This window comes from Anoplolepis gracilipes, chromosome 11 (genome assembly GCF_047496725.1).
Source record: "Anoplolepis gracilipes chromosome 11, ASM4749672v1, whole genome shotgun sequence".
Classification (NCBI taxonomy): domain Eukaryota; kingdom Metazoa; phylum Arthropoda; class Insecta; order Hymenoptera; family Formicidae; genus Anoplolepis; species Anoplolepis gracilipes.
Genome location: NC_132980.1, coordinates 11,409,374 through 11,431,860, shown reverse-complemented (window position 1 = coordinate 11,431,860; position 22,487 = coordinate 11,409,374). Strand labels below are relative to the sequence as shown.

The following is a 22,487-nucleotide window of genomic DNA, read 5'->3' as shown; positions in this document are numbered from 1 at the left end:
TCCTGGTTTTTCTTTTTTTTTTTTTTCTATAATCAATAAAGGAAAAATTTACGAAAAGGAAACTATTGAAAATATATTTCTCCTGAAACATTACAGTTTTACTCTAAATAGTTTTATTTGTATTAAAATAATAAATTTTCAGAGATTAATATCTTTCCTCTATAAATATAAAATTGTCAAGCTCCGAAACAATATTTTCGGAAATATATTAAGGAAAAATAACCTTCTTTTGATTTTATTTTGTTTTCTTGTAATAATAACGGTTTATGAATACATCTACTCTCTCAAAATAAAAATAACAAAGTATTTCTGTCTTACAATCATATGATTACACATGTTAGAGAGTAACACTTGCGTTTGTGTAACATTTTTCTTCGATATAATTGTTTCGATAAATTTGCGAGAATCTTTTTATATTAGTCACAATACATTGTGTATTTCTCACGAGAGAAGAAGAAGAAGAATTTCACCGAGATTATCGCCTCTCGCTTTAGCGACCCTTTTAACGACAACTTCCGTATAGCTCGGAGCAAAATATTTCTCTCTCTCTCTCTCTCTCTCTCTCTCTCTCTCTCTCTCTCTCTCTCTCTCTCTCTTCGCGGTCGATTGATTCGCGTCACTTAAGTTCCAAGTTGCTGTCTCTTGGTATTCGTGTCGCGACTACACGAGGGAAACTTTACTGTTGCCGCACAATCGCCCTCGGGAGAAAAACTCGTTTAAAAGAACGAAGGCAAGAGAATGAAGACGTTTATAAAGAAAAGCAAAGATTGGAGAGCGAGTCTTTACGCCCTCTCATTAGACGGCAGACAACCCTTGCTTCCGATCCGCTCGGTCCCGACACCCGACCACGGCAGCTGCTAGCACTTTATGCCCGTCGTCTTTACGAGGGAAAAGACACGGGCGACTTGCGTTTCTCCAGCCATAATCAACACCGTGGCATTCGCGTGCTGCACTTGACCGTCTTTTCGCTTCCGAGGGTCTTTCAAGTACGCGTATCATTTTTCTACGAGCGCCGCAACCGTACCGCTGTGAATTTAATGAGTCTTTTTCTCGTTTCTTTTTTTTATATATATATATATATATATATATATATATATATACACGATGCAGTACATACTTTGCTGTAGTCGAGTACGTTTTAGCGAAAAAGGGATACATATGTACTGTAGTAATAACGGAGCGGGAGAAAGAACGAGACCGATTCCGGCGGTCGAACGGAATTGAAATTAAAACGAAATCAAAAACATGACAAACCACGAGGTAGCGAGGTAGCGGGGCAAATTGGCATGAATCGATGGCATATCGGTGGAGAGCGAGCTCTTGTTTTAAAATCCGATTCGCCCACCCGATCCTCTGTGGTAGAACACTATCCACTATGTATATATCTGTTTATACGTGTGTGTGTGTGTGTGTGTGTGTGTGTATAAAATAACGCGAAATGAATGTGAGAAATGTAAAATTTGCAGGGCCCGGTTCGTTTCTACGATAACGAAAGGAAAGCGTACATTCTTCTAAAACAATTTCAAAGTAAGTAAGTTCTCCTGGATATTGATGTAGGAATTAAAAAAAAATTACAAAGTACCTACTTCAAGTTTTCCAAAACCCTAGCTATAGCTCGATAATTGTTACGAAAAGGATTTAAGAGAGAAATGTATTTGAAAACTTTTGTTTATAAACAAAAATTTTTACTATATTATCAATTAATTTTTGTAAAATGTAATTATATAAAGAGTTTTGATTGGATTTTTGTTAAAAATTATTGCAATCGGATCAAGTTACTTTCAATCAATAATGTAATTTACGGATCAATGCATATATATGTATAATTCTCACAAATTTGCGTTGAAATTGTAACGAAAATTCATAAACTAAATACCAAAAAAATTCAAAATATTAAAGATATTATATGAATGTTGAGAGAGAAAAAAAAATACCGCTACATACATACATACTTGTCCGACGCGATTTGTTTTCATAATCTGTCAAAGTATCAGCTTTATAACGCTATGCATTTTTTCGTATTCAGCATCTCGCGATTAAATTGCAGGAAAAATACGCGGGGCGTAAAAATTGAAATGGATCGCTCAGAAAAATGAGTCTTGCAACTTGAGCAAAAATTCCACTGAAACAGATAAATTATTGGCAACGACTGTAATACTGTATATATTTTGCACTTGCTCAATTTAAATGACAGAGACGGAATTTATATCTGTGTACTATTTGTGTAATTTAGACGGAAAATTTGTCTCCGATGCCTATCTTTAAGGCCTATTGTCAAGGACAATTATATTTGGCAATGGAAATCTAAATTTTCTAAATTGCTAGAATATTGCTGCTACAACTATTCTATACGTGACAAAGGATATATTCTAAATTTTAATTGAGACATCTAAAAGTCCATCTACATTGGCAAAATATTTGTTTCGAGTGATCCGATTCGACAGCAAAGAGCAGACGAATGTAAAATTTGTAGAAATAAATATACTTGAATTTAAGAGAAACGTCCACTAACCGGCTCATGCGATTTTCACTTGGGCAACTCACCCTTTTTTAGACGGTCACGAGGTAAACGTAGGCGAATACGATAGCATAACCGGCATTCTGAATCTGACGAGAAGGGACGCGCCGTTGTGGAACGGAAGATCACCCCCGAAAGACCGGACCGTTCGCATCATCAAGCACTCGACCGTGGACATCACGTTATACGCGGTGCTAGCCTCGGCCGCTAGTGTCGGTATCGTCTTGGCATCCATTTTTCTCGCCATCAATATCAGATACAGAAATCAAAGGTGACACGGCCACCGCCGTAATACGTAAGAATTACACAACGCGCGCACCTATATAACACGGATCTTCCATTTGTGGAACACACCCCCCGTCCCCCCGATTACTTTGCCAAGAACGAACACCATTTCACACGCGAAACTCAATATTGCAGATACATCAAAATGTCATCGCCCCACCTCAACAATCTCATCATCGTCGGTTGTATGCTGACCTACAGTAGCGTTATCTTTCTCGGACTAGACTCGCAATTATCGAGCGTGGAGGCGTTTCCATACATTTGTACGGCCAGAGCGTGGCTGCTGATGGCCGGTTTCTCCTTGGCCTTTGGCTCCATGTTTTCGAAAACCTGGCGCGTCCACTCCATATTCACCGACGTAAAGCTCAATAAGAAGGTAACGAGATCTCGAGAAATCTATGCAAATACATTCCGATTAAAATTAACGGATTAAATTAAGTCATGTGTGTCATTCAGGTGATAAAAGATTATCAGTTGTTTATGGTGGTCGGGATACTCTTGGCTGTCGATCTCACAATCATGACAACGTGGCAGATAGCCGATCCGTTCTATCGGGCGATCAAGCAGATGCAGCCTTACGTGAGTAAGATAAAAAATGCGCGGCATTCTCGTTTATCCGAAAAAAAAAAAAAAAAAAAAAAACTTGTCTCGATAACTCGCAAGCTCGTCTCTCGATTGCAGCATCATCCCTCCAGCGAGGATATAATAATCATCCCGGAGAATGAGTATTGTCAGAGCAATCAAATGAATATTTATCTGTTTTGCATATATGCATACAAAGGCCTTTTAATGGTAAGTTGTTGTGAGCTATACACATATATATATATATATATATATATATATCTATCCGCGAATTGATAAAACGCCGTCCGACAGACACTCATTCGATTTTACCCGCTTTTAGATATTCGGTGCCTTTCTGGCATGGGAAACGCGACACGTTAGTATACCGGCATTAAATGACAGTAAATATGTGGGAATGAGCGTGTACAACGTTGTTATAATGTGCGTCACTGGCGCGGCTATAAGCTTCGTGCTGACTGACAAACAGGACGCCATGTTCATAATGTTGGCGGTGTTCATTATATTTTGTAGTACAGCTACTCTTTGTCTGGTTTTTATTCCTAAGGTACGTTATTATTTTGCTCTTGTGTCTTTGCATGCTACGTAAAAAAAAAAAAAAAAAAAAAAAAAAAAAAAAAAAAAAACCTACTTCACCTCGGATAATCGAAAAGATATTATTTAAACAACTAGACACTTTTTTTCTCCTCCCCTCTCTCTCTCTCTCTCTCTCTTGCTCCACTTTTCAAATTAATACTTGTTAAATCAAACGTTTTCAATCTTTTTACATCTACTGTGCAAACTTTTCGTAAAGTTGTCTTTTAAAATTTGTTTCGAAATATATTTATGTCAATATGTTTATATTTAAAGGAAAACTTTTCGATTATCCATCCCTAGTATAAAATCTGTTCGCTGGAATATATATATTTGTATTTTTTTTTTTTTATACTCATACTTTTTTTTACAACACACGTTTGTTGTGTTATAAACAAAATGTAAATATAAATATAAATAATTTCAGTTAGAAATGTTTCATTCTTTTTCCCTTTTATCCATTTACGTTATTCCGTTATATATAATGTATTTGTACGTTTTCTCTTTTGGAGGAAACTATAGACCGATAATAAACGCGTCTATCCATCTTATCCATCTTCGAAATGAGAGCGGTGAAGTCGAGTACGAGTAATTCTCTTGGGATTTCCAGGTAATAGAGTTACGCAGAAATCCGCAAGGGGCGATAAATAAGCGGACCAGGGCGACTCTGAGGCCGATGTTGAAAATACGAAGAGACTCGACAGTCAGCGAGATCGACGAGCGTTTGAAGGAGGCAAAGCTGGCGAATAAAAAATTCCGGAAGCAACTGTTGCAAAAGGATTCCGAGCTTCAGGTAAGCTCTTTCCGTCCATCAAACTTTCAAATCGTATTACAGTAAATATTACTCCGCCGGGAAGTTGCAAAATTCTAACGTGAATCGAGCTACATTACGCGAGTCTGTCGCACAGAACCAGCTTTGTTTTCTCAAACTCTGCGACAAAAAGATCCGGGGAATTGTTTTTTCTTCTTTTAATGTATCCAACATTATAAAAAATTAAATTTCTTCGAGAAGTGTACTTAATTCTTTGCGTCTCGCAGATGTTTCGTTAATACTGAAAGTTCACTCCACCGACCCACGTTTATAATGTTTTACGCGTACATCTTATTTACGTTTCCAATATGTCATTTATTTATTTGGTTTTTTTTTTCTTTTATTAAGAAAAGATAATAGAGTAGAAATTTTTATCGCAAACAAAAAACAAAATCAGTCACTATTGTCCTTTTCAATTATTTTTCTTTTGCATTACAATTTAAATATACGTTTGAAAAGTTATAAAGCAGAAAATATACTTTGACATATATACAAAATTGCGTTTGACAATTTATTTAGTAAAATATTTTAGAATCAGAACAGAGATATTGAGACTACAATTGGATATCACATACCTGACGAATAACATATAAAGCAGAATTAATAATTAAACAAAGATAAAACAAATAAGAATGACAAATTAAATATTTGATGAAATTAAATGAAGATAATTTATTAATCTGCAATTAATTTATGTATATTTTTCAATTAAGCTGTATTTTATTATTACCAAGTGGATTGGCATGTAACAGAGTAAAATTTCAAAGCCAATTACAGGATGGTACTTGTAGCGCAAAGGTTGTCTTAAATAACAAAATGAAAATGTAAACATTTCACATGAAAATTGTGCGCGTTATTTCATGACAAATTGCACTAAAATTCTTCAGCGGAAGATATATGTTGTTTAATAAAATATTCCTTCGTGCATCCGATTGAATGAGAATCGATGACGGTTTCAAGGCGTCTACTCAAATCTTGTAAAAAATTTCTTAAAAATTCCTTGATTCCAAATTTCACATTTCAAAATTCCAAGTAAAGAGCATATTTTCAAAATTATTTAATACAATTTTTTCAAAAATAAATATTTTCTATTACATACGTTTTCTAATATTTTTTTATTCGTACGAAAAGGAAAAACAGAGCCTCTTAAGTTTCAAGTGCTAAAATAAATGTACTAAAAAACTGAAAATCTCTTTAAAAAAAAGCACGATGAGAGTTCTGATTTTATTTTTTATAGTTTTAGAGTCCTTGATAGATTGAGCAAATAATTTTGGCTATTAAACAAAAGAAAAATAACTCGGGACAAACTAAGACGCCAAGTTTATGCTGCTTATTTTGTCTTTTGACGATTTTTTAAACATTTCTTACCAAATTTTAGGCATTTGAAAATTCTACAATAGTTCTATAAAAAATTCTATTCATAAGACTTATTAAAATATTTATTAAACAAATTAAACTGTCCGAAACGTCAAACGTATAAATACCGAGAGGAGTCACTGGTCTTTCGATAGTTTTATCGACTTTAATGAGATTTCGTATTAGTTTGTCATCATTTTTAATTTTCAGAGAGACCTGTATGTGTAAAAATTATTAGAATATATATTTATTAAACAAATTAGATTGGCCGAGAAAAATGCAAAATGAATAAGTATCGAGATGAAGCGCTCATATTTCCATTGTTCCATCGGTTTCAAATGAGACTTTGTGTTATTTCTTTGTGTCGTTCTGCAATCAGTTATACTTTCTGAATAGAGTTCTGGGTATACGTAAAAATTATTCGAATATTTTATTAAACAAGTTAGATCGAGACGGTTAGAGGTATATAACACGAAATTTCATTTGGCGCCTCGGGCGATCTAATTTGTATAATTAATATTCTAATAATTTATACGCATATGGAACTTTTTGTAGAACTATTGTAGCACTCTCAAGTGCTTAAAATTTGGCAAAAATGCTAAAAAAATCATCGAAAGACAAAGTGAGACGCAGCGTGAATGGCGTTTGTCCCGATTTTTTCACGGGTCATTCTTGTAATAGCCGACACATTTGTTTAATCTATATCGAAAATTCTAGAACCATTAAAAATAAATCCGAAACTCTCAACAATAAATTTTTTTTTTTTTACAAAGTGAGACGTCAATTTCACACACACACACACACACACACACACAAATGAAATTGCACGAAATATGCTATGCAATCACCACGACAAAAAAATTAATTCTGCGAAGAAAAAATAATAAATTGCTGTTTCGACAAAGCTCGATGCCAAGCCTGCTTATCCTCTCCTAATCCTTCGTTGAAGGATCATCAAAAACACTCATAAAGACTCGCGTGACATGTTTCGTGATACTCCCGATTTCGATACATATTACGTTTATTGATACGCGAAATCTATGTCGGATCCTCCCGCTTCCGTATCACGAACGATAATAAAATAAAATAATAAAATAAGATATGTATAATAAAACAAAGGTTCATCTTTGAATTCGGCACTTGGCGATTTCACTTCCTCTCCTCCCTTCCCACAATCCGAATCACGACGAATTCACGATTGTTAGGCACGTTCCTTGATACTCACGAGTATCCGTCGACATTCGGGTACACTTGGTAATGTTGCAGAACTCGCGATGTTGGTCGGTGAAGCAAATAGCCGTCGAAATACGAAGGCAAAAAGGAACGGAGCCGGCGAATCGATCGAACGATCTCGAAGCTCGCAAAACGCCTGCCGGAAGACAGATTTGCGTGCAAAACAAATCTGTCTGGAAACTATGGCCCGTCTTTAAACCTCGATTCACCTAACTCTCCACGTGCACTTGTACGCTTGATACCTGCCCAAAATTCGACGAAACAACGACGACACACAGCAACCGCGACTCGATTTAACTCATTGTCAGCTCAACTCCGCGGACACTGTGCAATTATGCTGCGCGCATACTAGAGTCGATCCCGATTGCATATAGAAAATGTGCAGGAACGCTTCGACACGATAAGATCGGACACAGACACTCACATCAATCGGTCTAGCCTGGAGTAACTAGCATGATTAACCAACCAGGTTGTCTCCAATAGCTCTGTCTAAACGGATGCCTCTCCGCGATATTTTTTTTCTCCATAATACGTTTCACGCTGTTATTCCTCTGTATTTTTTTTTTTTCTATTCTCCATAACGAAATAATTTACTAGTAATTTTTCTCTACAAGGAGAAAATATAATAATAAATATTAAAATACATATATAATATTTGTAAATGTAAGTGGAATTTTTTATCTAACATATTTATATATAATTAAGTGAAGAGCGAATATACTGTATATACACAAGAAATCACGCACGATATTATTCAATAATATCACATGAATATTATATACGAGTATTATGTTTTACAAAGGAATATTGCAATTATATATTCAAATATTTTGCATTGATGCATAAACAAATATATAATCGTTAACAAATAATAGAACATTAATATATAATTTATCATCTTTATAATATGTACAGAAGGGGTCAATGCTTTTACACATAAATTTATATACATATTGAAACATATTTTAAATATGTACATATGTGTATATACAAATTATATTGGTATGTGTATAAATTAATTAGGACTAAATAAAGACATTAATAACGCGTTATGTATATACGCACAATTAATTTATTATAAACAATAATTTCACTTTGGTACTTATATGTTTGACATCTCGGATGATTTAATTTATTTAATTAATATTCTAATAATTTTTACGTATAGAACTACTTTTTGTAAAACTATTGTAGAATTTCTAAATACTTAAAATCTGATAAGGAATGCTAAAAATCATCCAAAATAGCCAGAACTTTCAATAATTGATGAATTTTCACAAAGTGAGAAGAGCCAGTTTCACACACACACACAGGATGAGTTTACAGGATGAGAGCAAAATTTTCCAAAAAATTTCTTAAATTCCATGAGATTTTTAGGATTTTTCCAGATACAAAAGAAATGAATGAGAGAATTCCAAGTTTTTTTATATTTTTTCCAGAGAGTCATCCTGCGGTTTTCGATTAATAGAAAAGCGAGCGACGTATCTTATTCTACGTATCCCGACCTTCCTTAATTTGACTATAAATAATCATGACGTCACTGCGCGTAGTTTGCCCTCTAAGGATAACAATCTAAAATTATTCTAACGAATATACTCCCAGTACGCTCGTTTACGTTTACGTAATACTTAATCCATCTTAATGTGTTACGTTATATCAAACGTTATATCACGCTTCTGCGCGCGGAGAGAAATATTTACCTCATTGTCTCGCGCATTACTTTAGGGATTTTTAAGAAGAATGGGTGAAGAAACTGTAAGTGAAACGCAAGAGACGGTCGACACGTTGCCTGTTCCAAAGCCAGAAGAGGCCGTTAAAAGGGAAGGTAAATATTCTCAATTTTCTTCCTCCCAATTATTCAACCTCTGTTTATTTATAAATCAGGGTTATAATTTCTATTAGCTCGAGGCAAAATATCTTTTCTTGTCATATCTATTAAATAAAATTAAAAAAGTTATATACGTCTATATATATAGTAATATTAAAAGCGTAGTTTTTTTGTTGAAATAACTTTATTGATTAAAATAGTTATAGGCTATTGTTTTTTCGATATATATTTTTTTTTCTATCTAAAAAAAAGTTTTTTAAACTTATTTTTTTATACACTATTAACTTCTAATTTGATTTAAAATCAGATTTAATGGAAAAACGTACGAAAAAAAAGCCTACACCTACATTCTTCTCTTCGAATCAATCGATACGAGAGAGAGAGAGAGAGAGAGAGAGAGAGAGAGAGAGAGAGAGAGAGAGAGAGAGAGAGAGAGAGAGAGAGAGAGAGAGAGAGAGAGAGAGTAAAATAATTAAATCACTATACCAATAATTTCGTTTTATTCGACAGGACCATCAATAACCACAGAAACGACTGATGTTTCAATGTCCATATGCAGCTTGAACTCATCAACTGTTTCACAGCCGGAGGGCGATTACGTCAACGTGGATCAAGTAACAAAGTACATAGCTACGTTTGATATTAAATCCCACCTTTAGATTTCATCCCCTTTTCCAAAATACGGAAATCAATCACTGCACATCTACTTTATAGGAGGCTTAACAACAATAATTAATTGCTTAAATATTTTACGGTATTTGAAAATGAAATATAGTAATACTACCGCAACTTTTTAAAACGATATAAACTAGATCAATTAAATTAATAAAATTACAGTTCGAAAATGTATATTCAATTTAATTAATACTTTTTCATTAAATAGCAAACTTCTAAATTCTGTTTAACTGTAAACAAACTTTTGCCGTCTCGATTACATAATTCGTGATGAAATTAATTCATTAGATGAAAAAGAAAATAAAAAGAATTTTAGAAATTAGAAATAATTGGGTGATATAATTCCTTTTATCCTATTAACTTCGTTGCCGAAAGTCCCGGTGCACCCGGTCCGCCGTCCATCCTCAAGGTAGTTGCGTGGTGCTCGTTCTAGGAAAAGGGCGTCCATCACGAAAGCCACATCAATCACGATCGACAACGAACGAGTGGCTATGACGGCCCAGATCGAGGAGAGCTCTTCTCCGGGCGTGGAAACAACGATGGACGCGTTCCCGCCGCCGTTTCCCTTGCCGTCAACGACGATGACAATAGCGATGACAACGACGACGATGACGACGACGACGACGGCGACGGCGCTAACAACGACGCATTCCAGACACACGTGCGGCGCGGATGCTTCGAGGCGCAAGAGCGCCTCCGAGGAGGCGGGCAGGGTGAGCGAGCACATGTCACAGATGCGCAACAGGGGTCAAGAACCCTTGCCGAACGACGCCGCGACGACGACGCGCTTCGTGCCGCCGGTCGTCGAGGAGAGTGACTCCGTGATTCTCGAGGAGACCGAGATCGCGAGGCACGTGTGTCGGGTGAGGAGACGGAGCAAGGACGAGCGCAGGGCGAAGCTGTCAACGCCGCCGCCGACCAAGAACGTGTCCTTCGGCGAGCTCCACGAGCAGAGCTACATCGAGCAGGTCATCATGCCGTTCCCGTTGACGCAGTACGTGCCGAATCATCGGCACACCGGTAAGAAAAAAATTTACATTAGAAAAAAAAAAGATATCAAAACTGACATACGTATCTGAATTTTTAGAGGGCTTTGAGTGAAAATTTATCCCTATTATTTACTAGAGATTATTTTCTATACTTTTTTACTGTAATTGGGTCTTTCTTCGAAAAAGAAACGAAAATTGAAATTTAAATAACTGAGTCTCAAAACCGATATAAAAGCTGCGATAAATTATTAATTATTATATATAATTTTATTAAATTTAAATAATAAAAAATAAAGACTTTAAATCAAAGTCATCCCCAGTGTCCGCTCATCGAGATTGCATTTCGGTCGAGTCCTTCTTAGAGACTTGGCGCGCGGAAGACGACATAACAAGTGTTTGGTTGACAGAAAAGTACGAGGAGTCGATGTCGACGATCATCCAGCGCTCCATGTCGGAGCGCTCGCGGGAAAAGTGTCTGAGGTTGCACATCAGCGGCGGTCACCCCATAGTCGAGTGCTCGCATCGGGTCGCCCGCCGTATGTGTCGGCACGCGGGCTCGAAGCTGCGCCACCAGGCGCGGCTGGAGTACGTGCAGAGCACCCCGAACGTGGCGACCATGCACAACGGCAAGCACGTCGCGGCCAACTCGCGCGGCGGACCCGGCGACGTGAACGGTAACGTTATACGTTATAATTGTTTTAACGGCGATGGGAAAGTTAGTTTGAAAAAGTAACTAGTTACCGTTACTCGTTACAGAGTCAAAATAGTAACTAGTTACCGTTATTCGTTACTCATTATCAAAAGTAACTACCCAGGTAGCAAGCACATATGTCATTTCGACGTCGAAAACTGGTCATCTGGCTCAATGACGTCACGTGACCAAATAATGTCTTAATTTGCGACGTCTTAATAATGTTGTAAAAAAACGTCATTATATCGTGATTCTTAAGTCGTTATTATAAATCGCCCAAGTATTACTATTTTTTAATTAAAAACTCATTTAATTTTTTATAATATCTTAAATTATTAAAGCAATTTCGTATATAATTTTGATATTCACAATTCTCTATATCTCTCAGGGCCCTAACATGAATTATCTCCTCTATAACCTGGGACTTGATCATGACATTTGATCATGAATCTTTTCCTTTAGCGTAAACTCGTGAAAAGTGAAGTTTCATTAACGAATTCAATATTTGTAAATGAATTTTTCATTTTTTACGAGTTCACGCTAGAGGAAAAGATTCATGATCAAATGTCATTAAAACGTCAGTAATATGTAGGTCTAAAATGGTCAAGTCACGTCTTTTTAACGTCTTGAAATATCGTAATCGGTCTGTGAATTTGTCTCTATTATTTTTCCATCATTTTTACATCATTACATCACGTCATATTTGGTTCGAACTGACCATATTTTCACGTCAAATTGTCGTGTGCTTGCTACCTGGGTAGTTATCGTTACTTAAAACATAACTGTTTGTTACCTTTTTCCTTACTTTTTTTAATGTTAAAACAAGATGAAAAATTAAATAAAGAATATACTTTTGTAATATATTTTATTTAAAAAATTAATAGATAAAATATTAAAATATCAATAAATTTCTTTAAATTTTTTATTTTAAATTTTTCAAATCCATAAATAATAAGGAAAAAATTTCAAAACACTCAAAGTAGAAATAAAAAAATTTTGGTTTGCATAAAATTTATAACTATAGTCAAATACACGATATATTTTTTGTACTTTTATAATTATGGTCCTTATTCAGAACACGCTTACAAAGATGTCGGCGCGTTCTAAATACGGATCTGTATGAATATTTGTTGATAATTAACGACTGAATATATGAAAATAGAAAATATAATATGTGATAAATAGGTTCCATATATAAAAAGTAACGATAAAAGTAACTGTTAAATTCGTTACCGTTGCTAAAAGAAATGTAACCACGTTACCGCTACAGTTACAGAAAAAAAATAGTAACGCCGTTATACTTCGTTAGCAAAAAGAAAGTAACTGTAACGGTAACGGCGTTACAAGTAACGCTTTACTTCCCAACCCAGTTGTTTTATATCCCGTATTCCAAAAACGTATTTCCATTCTTTCCCGCAACAATAGTACTGAAAACTAGCAGAAACGTTCCATTACAAGATTGCGTTAGATTAATTACATTTTAAAAATATTATCCAAAAACATTTCCCGTTAGTAAGATTGTATTTTGATGAGAGAAACCGTAGATTTTTTTTGCTCTATGAAAATACCGTTGCATTCGCGTCGAAGTAAAACCTGAAAAATCCCCAAGTTTTATTACGAGAGAAAAGACCCTTAAGGCATCAAATTAATAACATAGAAAAGGATAGTCAGAAATGAATTATATATATATATATATATATATATATATATATATATATATATATGTACGTTACATTATATTAGTTTTTGACATTAATTTTGTTATTAAATGTTGGTAAAAAAAATAATTATTATTACACTCTCCCAAGAGTTCACGTATATCCGTGTTAACGCAGCGCACTCGAATAAATGAAAGGCATTCACTCTAAATCGGAAACAAGCATTTAATAACGAAATTCACGTTAAATAGAAACTAATCAGATCTAAATGGCAATATAATTGTAATAAATGCAATAAAGTTATTCATATTTCAAATATGGTCGATTAAATTGATGCGGTTAAATCATACGTAATTGTCTGATATTTCAGATTTTCATTACTCAGATAAAACATACATATATATATATATATATATTTGAAGAACGCCTTTAACGTATATATATATATATCATGCCCTAAATATTCATGCCTCGGATATACTAGATGCGATGCAGTTTACACGAACTCCTATCTATCTATCTGTCTGTCTATCTCCGCGAATACGACACCGAACATATTTGATTTTGGCACGGATGCAACAGAATCAGAGTCAATAGAAGGATGGAATATTGTCACGCTGAATCTCGATGTTCTTGCTTACAGGTGATTCGACGGTGAATGTCTCCAAGATGTACAGCGCCGTGTCGGACGGCGAGCTGCTGGATCTGACGATCCTGCCGATCTTTCAAAAGCTCCTCACCGAGCGGCATAAGAGCACTGCCAGGCGGGGCTATCGCTCGAATATAGCTAGTTGCCCGAATATATCCATCAAGTGCGACATCGTCGAATACCTCTAACACGTGTCTAGTCGGCGACCTGATCAGCGGCATCACCGCGCGACATCCACGACGCTCGCTCACGTTTCCCGTCACACTGGACTCACAATCGGTAGGGTGTGTTAGATCGATTACCTAAGTTGATTTAGACGATGTTAGTTGATCTCGCGCGAGCGACGATTTCTCGACGACAAATCATTGTTAAGTTGAAGATATTCGGTATCTCGAATGGCGTTTATGCCATTCCGTTAACTCATTTATAAGAATAATTACGTGGACAGACGCTGCCCACGTGGGTTAATCAATTCGCTCCGTCTCTCGCGTTCTCGCTCGGCATTTAATATTACGATAAAGCGGATGAAAATTTAAAAAGAGGAAAAAAACAAAAAAGAACCGCGTGAATAATGTAACGCTCTAGTAAAAAAAATAATTGTCTCGAATGTCTCATTCAATTCTCATCAAGAGGTGCAAGAGAAAGACGACGGTCGGCGATTAAAGGTAAGACTTTTTCTATAATACACACGGGATATTTTCTAACGCGCGACGATGATATTATTTAAGCGTAAGAATTACGTAAAGGAGAGAAAACGAAGAAAATATAATATCGAAAAGTCGGTGAAAATCCTCTCACGAAGACACACTTGGAAATCTCACCGAAATTTCACTCTCACTCGTCGTTGTTTAGTTTCCTTTTTTTTTTCTTTAGACTTAAACGAAGTAAGTGTAAACGGATTTGCGCGCGATACTATCGAGCACACACACTTAGTTATTTAAACGTCAGTCAATAGGTCTTGTATCTCATTAGTGACACACGCAGCGTGTTATATGCGACGTGTAACAAACATGTAACACTGCGGGGAAGCACAAACGAGAAGGAAGAAAAGAAAAAAAAACATATATAGTATCCGTATAACATACACGTTTTTGGAAGCGAAGTTGGGGTGGAAGATAGGAGATTGGAGGGGTCGTCTATGTAATCGATATAACGTATTGCTTTCGGGGCAGAAAAGTAGGCGGGGAAGGGAAGGAAGGAATGGGGGTGGGGGAGGGGAGAATAAACCCTAGCAGCGAACAAATATTGTTTAAATATTTCTTAGTACGACCGAAGAATATTTTTGTGACGCGACTTTAAAACATTGAACTAGTTCTAGTTGATGCGATATCAATTAACGAGATATACCTTCGAGATATTTACAAGACGAATTACAAAGAAAGAAAAAAAAAAAAAAAAAAAAAAAAAAAGGACATTCGTTAGTCACGGGGATGGGGAAGGAGAATTCGACTGTTACAACGATTTTCGTCCCAGGATTTCTTTCGTTCATCGATCGCGACGAAAACGCTCCCGGAAAGATGAAAGGAGGTCGCGTTCAAAGCATCGCCGTCGGCTAGCAAATGTTCCTTTTTTTTCCGATAGAGAAAAAAAAAAAAAAACATACATATATCTATATAAGGATTGTTAATAAGGCAAAGATATCGAGAGCATGTTAATTAGACGCGTTCTCTCCTTCGGACGCTCCGTTTTCACGAAAATCTCGCCAAAATCTCAGGCCGAGGGAAGGGCGGCGGAGAAGCGCGACACTTTACAAATATACTAAAGTAAGTTTCCCCTCGCGTACATTTCTAAAATGAATAACTATGTGTTTGTAAATATATGTTACAAAGTAATATATTCATTGAATATTTCCTATACACGTATATATACATATATATATATATATAGATATACATATATATATATATATATATATATATATATATATATATATATATATACACACATACACACATTTAACTCGGCGCGTCTAGCCAATTTTAGGAAATAATTACGTAACGGTTTCACCAAGCATATATTTCGTTCTCCGCTAGGGTGCTGTGTTCAAAAAAATACATACCTCGAAGAGAGTGTGGTGGCGGAGCATATTAATTATAAATACCTTCGGGTACGTCTCTAGAACTGATAATTATCGAATCGAATCAATGCATGCATTGTCAATTGCCCCATATCCTTTCATTTTCTACGAAAAGAAAAAAAAAATAATAATAATAATAATAATAATAACAGCAACAAACAAGCGAATAATATCCTGCATCCGACGAGACACCGAAGATCCTCTCGCGGGAAACGGAAAACCGAAAAGCCCCTACTGCTCTCAAAACGGGGTCAGATCGCATCAGCGGGAATAAAATGCGCGCTTGAGTGGTAAAACGGATACCATGCTCCTCTTTACACGAGTGAGATCTAGTTTTTCTAGTTATTTCAACTTGCGAGTGAACTCATTAAAGGTAGAGCCTCAGGTATTTCTGTAAGAAATATTCTCGACTTTTTCTTGAATCGTGGGATTTCAGACGGAGCAGCCCGTGACATATATTCGCGATTAAAGTGAAAGAAATTAAGAAAGTTTAAGAAGAGGATAAGAAAAGAAAGAGATAAAATCTTTTTCAAAGTGATGCGCAGTTAGTCGTTCTCTCATGTAACGCTATCCAGTTTTACGGTTTTATGAAAATATCGTGAAAAATTTGCGATACAAATTTAAAGGTACAACGAGATTTAAAGTTCGTCAAGGGCGCGACATCGCGATTTTCTCTCTCTCTCAATAACAATTTCACATTGTTTATCAACTTTTAGTACGGCATTTTTGACGAGACGTTTAAGACAACAAATCATTCCCGGTCGGTATATATTTTTCACCGATACGCATGATGAAATATTCGACGAAGCATTTATACTCGTATTCCTACTGTTAGATAGAGCATGACTTATCCTGTAATAATTACGTAAGCCAATGGTGTCGCCAAGGACGAGCCAAGTTTTTTACAAATTATTGCGAGAAAAAAAAAACAAGTTAATCCGACAGCAATATACATACATATATCCGACTACGGATGTAGAAAATATGCATGTATGCGTATAGAGAATTCGAAAGTGATTAAGTGAGCGTGACAGGGGAAGAAAAACGCTCTCTTTTTCCAAATCACTTTTTACATCACTGTAACAGATACGGATGAAAAAAAAAAAATTAAAACGAATTAAAAGCGATCGAATGGAATTTGTTCTGTAAAAATACAATGGTTGATCTTCGAAAGACTAGAAATACCGGTGCTAAAAGTTTTTAACTACTGTCTACTTCTTCTGTCCCTCTCGTATATAGACCTGAAAGTTTTTTTTCCCCTCCCCCCCTTCCCCCTCCTCGATTCTTTTGAAGCAATAAGTATGACTCGAGCAATTGAATTTCTAACGAGAGATGAAACCAATTACATAAATTGAAAATCTAATTTCACAGAAAATCTATTTCCGCTGATTTCTTTTAATTCAAGAATCTCTTGCGGGACTAACTCGAACAATTTCATTATCAGGAAGCATTATTAGCGAGATAACCAACTTTGGGGGAACGGAATTTGTGTAATTAACATTTGTTACCGACACTTTTGTATGTTATTATACCGCTTATATCTCCACCTGTACATATATTTTCGCAAGAGACAATGCATGTATCGTCAATTATCATGCATTCAAAGTATCCCACATCATACCTCCATTTTCCAAAAGAACTCTGCAAAAAATAAGTAAATTTAAAGGGATTTAAAAGGATGAAATTCATTTTGCGAGAATGAAATTAAGCAGCATGCAGCGGCAATGCAGTCCCGTCTCCTTTTAGCTTGCCTATTTTTTGCAGTAAAAGTATAAAGGTAGTTTACGAGTGCACTTTCTTACGAGACGATCAAACTCGTCGCAATGCGAGAGACCGATAGCATGCCGGATAAGGATACGATTCTTACCAGTTACGGGGGCACGTGTGATATCTTACTATCTAAAGTCTATCGAGGTAATTGCTGCGCAAGGCGATCTTAATGTTCACCGCTGTCTACTCTCAATAAAGTGGCTGTCATTCAATAAGTATTTTGAGTTTTATATGTCATTGTTCAGTCGAGATTATCCCGATTAGTCGTTAAATTTTTATTCGTTCCTCGACACCAAAAGTTCAAATCAAATTAAATTCATTTAATTGAAAATTGATTAAGTTAACATTTTAAGAGTCTCCAAGCCTCCTTCGTTAAGATTCTTACAAATTATCTTCGATAATTTCGAAATGATAAATATAAATAAGATTCAAAAATACTACTAGATATATCAAATAAAACCTTTAAGGAATGCTAGTATCAATTAATCATATAGAGAATAAATAAATATTGTTTATATTAAATCGCTCTTTGACGATTGTATTTTTAAATAATTTATTGTTTTACATTATTTTATTATTATTATTATTATCATTTTAATTAATTCTTAATTAGACACGCGCGAAAGTTAACAGCTCAAATTTTCTCAAATTTAAATATCTTGTATTTGACGTTAAGAAATATTGTATGTCTTTTATACATTAGACTAGGACAATAGGATGTGATTCTGTTTTGAGTATCTTAAAATTAAAAGGTCGGGAATCAGGAGAGTGGCTTATCGACTATTAAATCGCTTAGTCGGTGCAAACCACTCAGATGTGGTCAAGCGAGAAGAAATCAACTGTTAATGGAAAACGAGACCGAGATCAGTTTTCGTTTGTACGTATATAAAAAAAAAAAAAAATCGTTCCAAGTCAGATCTTATCTTATATTTCGAATTCTTAACGAATTCTGGGTTGGCTGCATACTGAGTACTGCTCACTGGTGTATATTGAAAACTACTTTTACACACAAAAAAAAAAAAAAAAAAAAAAAAAAAAATGTCATAAATACCTAGCGTATTCGCCAATAAAACGCTTAGCGTGTCATTCTATTGTTCGGCAGAATTTATTCTATGCGTGTTTTAATGATTCAAACACACTTTTCACGCGCCACTTATTTGATAAATTATTGTCCATTATGCATGAGCGTGTTTTAATGATTCAAACACTTTTCACGCGGCACTTATTTGATAAATTTATGTCCATTATATCTGAGCGAGCATTCAACTGAATTCGCTGTCGGACTCTTAGTCCTCGAGTTACACCGTCTTACAATCAGCATTCAAAGTATTCTCGTATATTGAACAAATATTACTCCATTATTTTCAATATACGAAAATCTTTCATAGTTAAGACTTTTCCTTACATAATTATCTAGATAGTAACTAATAGTGCTTGCAATATATTTCACAATAGTTTGGCAGCAGATTCGATCGATACATATTGCGTGCAGTAAATTGATATTAATTGTGTCTGCAGTAATTATTTTTCAATAATTTGTTCTAATAAAAATAGCAAAAACATATTTCTATATTATCTTCTATTTGATGTAGAAAATAAAATAGACATTATAAAAATGGGAATAAAGAGTTAAAAGAGATGATATAGATAAGTATAGCGCTTAAATAGCTTTAATAATAAATAATGTTATGGATTATTTATGTCACAAAAATTTGTTTACTTTTTATCGCTCAATCTGCTATCAAACTATTGCAAATCCAATTGATCTCTATCATTAAAATTTGCTGTCATATTCTGTTGGTATTAGATTTTTTCAAAATTCTATTTAAATTCTACCGACATTATTATACACCAAAAAAAAAATTGGCCTCAATTGTACTGTCTTTTTCCGCTAACAAAATTTGTAAAATTTGTTCTCGATACATTTGACTATACATATATATAATTCACCGAACCTTTCGGTTATTATTCATATTCATATTCTCACTCATTCGAGGAGATTGAATCTTCAGGCCGAACTAGAGTGCATTGCACAATTGTAACTGTAGCGATCTAGTATTGTCTAGTCAAGAGAGAAATACAGGAATCACATTATACGCAGTAGATACAGATTGTATACTATTAATAAAAATAGAGAGAACCCGTGTGATTGATCTTGTCTCTAATTTCGAATTCCTGCTAACGGGGATGTTTGCAGGAAATACAGAAGAGTCTCTTTAAATTTAATACTCTTCTGCACGTTGCACCGTATTTTTGCGAACATTAATATCGCGTCTTCTCTATGTCAATAGGCTGATTGGTGGATAAAATTGCTTTATGTTACACAATTGCATTCGTGCAAGTGCACAACGATTGGGCAACTCATATTATATAAAAAGAGTAATTTTTCTTTTCCAAAAATTTTCCCCTGTCTTTCTAGAGAGCTACAATTAACGAGACTCTACTGTACTGACTAAAATAAGATATTTTCAAGATTTTGTCAATGTTCTGTTATTATAAATCATTTAATTATATACAAACAAGATATATCATAGACATAGTATAAATAGACGGAGCTGTTCTCTCTTTCTCTCTTTATTATAGAAGAACGCGTGATGCCAGCGAATACAGCACAAGAAACGATTTTCTTTGTCTTTTTACGCATGCGCAAATTGTTAGTTATGTGACAAGTATAATGTAATTATAATGCAATTCAATGCAATTTTAATTTTGCCAAGATTTCGAAATAATGCGTGCGCAAAGAGACAGAGAGAGATTGCATCGTGCACTTTCTGTTCTATCGTTCTACTTTTTGTTGACATTATTTCAGCGATTACATATGCTCTTCGTCCATTTAGACTATATATATGGATTTAAAACATATTGGGAGTTTCCCAACAAGAAACATACACAATTTTACACGATTAACTATCAAATAAAAAATTTTCAAAATTTTCAAAATTCTGTATATTCAATAGTTAATTGCGTAATATTGTGTCTACTTGTGTTTTCTTGTTAAACAACTCCTATTGATAGAAGGACATTGGGCAATTACCCCAAATGCAACTATATAAGAATTTTTTATTTTTTTTTAATTTTATTTCTGTTGCACATATTTGAGCACTTTTTTATATGAGATAGTTTTGTGTTTTTGAAAGATTTTTCTATAGTAATTAATTTTTGGATATTTCTAATAAATGTTATAAAATACAAAATTCAATAAAAAAAATTCGATTTATGTACTTTTAGTGTTGTTATGAAGAAACGTCTGTACTTCCCCAGTTAGAACAACTAAAATAATTAAACGAATTTCAATCACATATAATAAATATATAATAGTTACTACTTACAAAATTCATTGAACATAAAATCATCTGGATATTCCTTCAGAAATTGTGTAGATCTATTTTCATCAAGAAATAAAGAATGTACCCTCCGTACTGACCTGACAATGAGCACAATTGAAAGATTACAACAATATAATTACACAAATGAGATATAATAAATTATATCTCATACACTACTCACTTCTGTAGTCTTTCTTCGGTGACTAACAAGAGAAGCTGTTGTAATTAATTATATTTTAATGTCGTTTCTAAAGCAATTCTTGTTAACATTGCAAGACCATCATTGGCCATTTCGCAATCTTCTTCCTCGCATCTCATTTTCAAAATTTTTTTTAGTCCTTTTTCTTAATGCGGAGTGATCGGAACAATAAATCAATCGGAATATCATGAGGACTTTTAGAATTCGTGCCTCTGATTCCTGTGATAGTTGTACAATTATAAATTATGTTAAACTATAACAGCTTTTTGATAATATTTACTGATTATATTATTTCAATATTTTCATACCTCTGTCTCCATGCTCACAATTAGAACCATTTCATTCTTTAATGCTTGGTGAAACATTTGATATCTAACATATGTACTTATTTATCAAAAAGTACATCTGACACAATTTCTGCTTTGTCCTCCTCTCACCATTCGGCTTTCACATTTATTTGATCTCATACTTCCGATTTAATCTCTCTGGTATCTCCAGCAAACAGTATTAAGAATCCATAAATTTTGTTATTTATCACATCAATTTCGTGTCACTGTATGAATAACTTCTTTCTTTAAATCTAATCAGGAGCTCTAGTAAAGGAACGTCTGAGTCTATTGATCTTTCCTGCTGCTTTGTCGATTGTTGTAACATCACCAGCTTTTACCTAAAAATGATGCAAAGTTGTAATGCAGGAATCAATGTAAAAATTGTTTAATGTAAAAGTACTAACTTTTTCCTTCATTAAACAGTCAATCATTTTATTTCCTAACTGATAAATCATTTTCATCTCGGTTGATTTTAATTTACTAATTTTTACTCCAATTCTATTTGGTTATTAAATTGTTGATGAAATAATATTCAAACTTTTTTACAGAGAAAATTAATTGAAACAAAATATGTAAGTATACTAACGTTTCATACCAAATGTAATGCGAATAAAACCGATTTAAATAAATCAAGAGAAAAATGTATATATAAAATTTATTTTAAATAAATCAAATAAAGAAAAGTAGGTTAATCGCGACTCCGAAAATAAAAGTAACCTATTATTATATATTTACTATTTACTGTAATAGCTATAAAATCATATAAAAATTGACTTACATTTTATTTAGATGTTTGTAATAAATTTATTAAAAAAAAAACTTACCGCCATCCGTATTAATAATGTATATATCATTGCTTTAAATTTAAATGTTTAATTTATTGATATCACATTTTACTACACGCATGCGGAAAAATAAAGGTACTGTCACACTTGTAC

General features: G+C 34.4%; 1 protein-coding gene and 1 long non-coding RNA gene across 8 annotated transcripts in view; one reads left to right on the top strand and one right to left on the bottom strand.

Moving 5' to 3' along the window:
- The window catches only part of Gaba-b-r2 (gamma-aminobutyric acid type B receptor subunit 2), a 38,179-nt gene extending 23,436 nt beyond the window's left edge, over positions 1 to 14,743 (top strand). For all 5 annotated transcript variants that reach the window (XM_072902666.1, XM_072902668.1, XM_072902667.1 and 2 more), the window contains 12 exons: positions 1,467 to 1,527; positions 2,555 to 2,789; positions 2,939 to 3,179; positions 3,260 to 3,382; positions 3,485 to 3,595; positions 3,708 to 3,932; positions 4,569 to 4,751; positions 9,084 to 9,183; positions 9,697 to 9,808; positions 10,295 to 10,881; positions 11,258 to 11,524; positions 13,843 to 14,743. In XM_072902666.1, coding sequence (XP_072758767.1) covers positions 1,467 to 1,527; positions 2,555 to 2,789; positions 2,939 to 3,179; positions 3,260 to 3,382; positions 3,485 to 3,595; positions 3,708 to 3,932; positions 4,569 to 4,751; positions 9,084 to 9,183; positions 9,697 to 9,808; positions 10,295 to 10,881; positions 11,258 to 11,524; positions 13,843 to 14,036 — 2,439 coding nt within the window. In that variant the 3' untranslated portion in view covers positions 14,037 to 14,743. The remainder of the gene's footprint in view (positions 1 to 1,466; positions 1,528 to 2,554; positions 2,790 to 2,938; positions 3,180 to 3,259; positions 3,383 to 3,484; positions 3,596 to 3,707; positions 3,933 to 4,568; positions 4,752 to 9,083; positions 9,184 to 9,696; positions 9,809 to 10,294; positions 10,882 to 11,257; positions 11,525 to 13,842) is intronic.
- LOC140671408 (uncharacterized) overlaps positions 1 to 22,461 on the bottom strand; it is a 28,377-nt gene extending 5,916 nt beyond the window's left edge. The window contains exons 1-5 of one of the 3 annotated variants that reach the window (XR_012047715.1): positions 22,374 to 22,461; positions 21,529 to 21,887; positions 21,203 to 21,439; positions 21,025 to 21,119; positions 18,226 to 20,965 (exon numbers count right to left, since the gene is read on the bottom strand). This is a non-coding gene — a long non-coding RNA (uncharacterized lncRNA). Of the gene's footprint in view, positions 1 to 18,225; positions 20,966 to 21,024; positions 21,120 to 21,202; positions 21,440 to 21,528; positions 21,888 to 21,953; positions 22,143 to 22,373 lie in introns of those variants that run through there. The other 2 variants (XR_012047717.1, XR_012047716.1) reach the window with 2 other exon arrangements.
- Between the last annotated feature and the right edge of the window lie 26 nt (positions 22,462 to 22,487).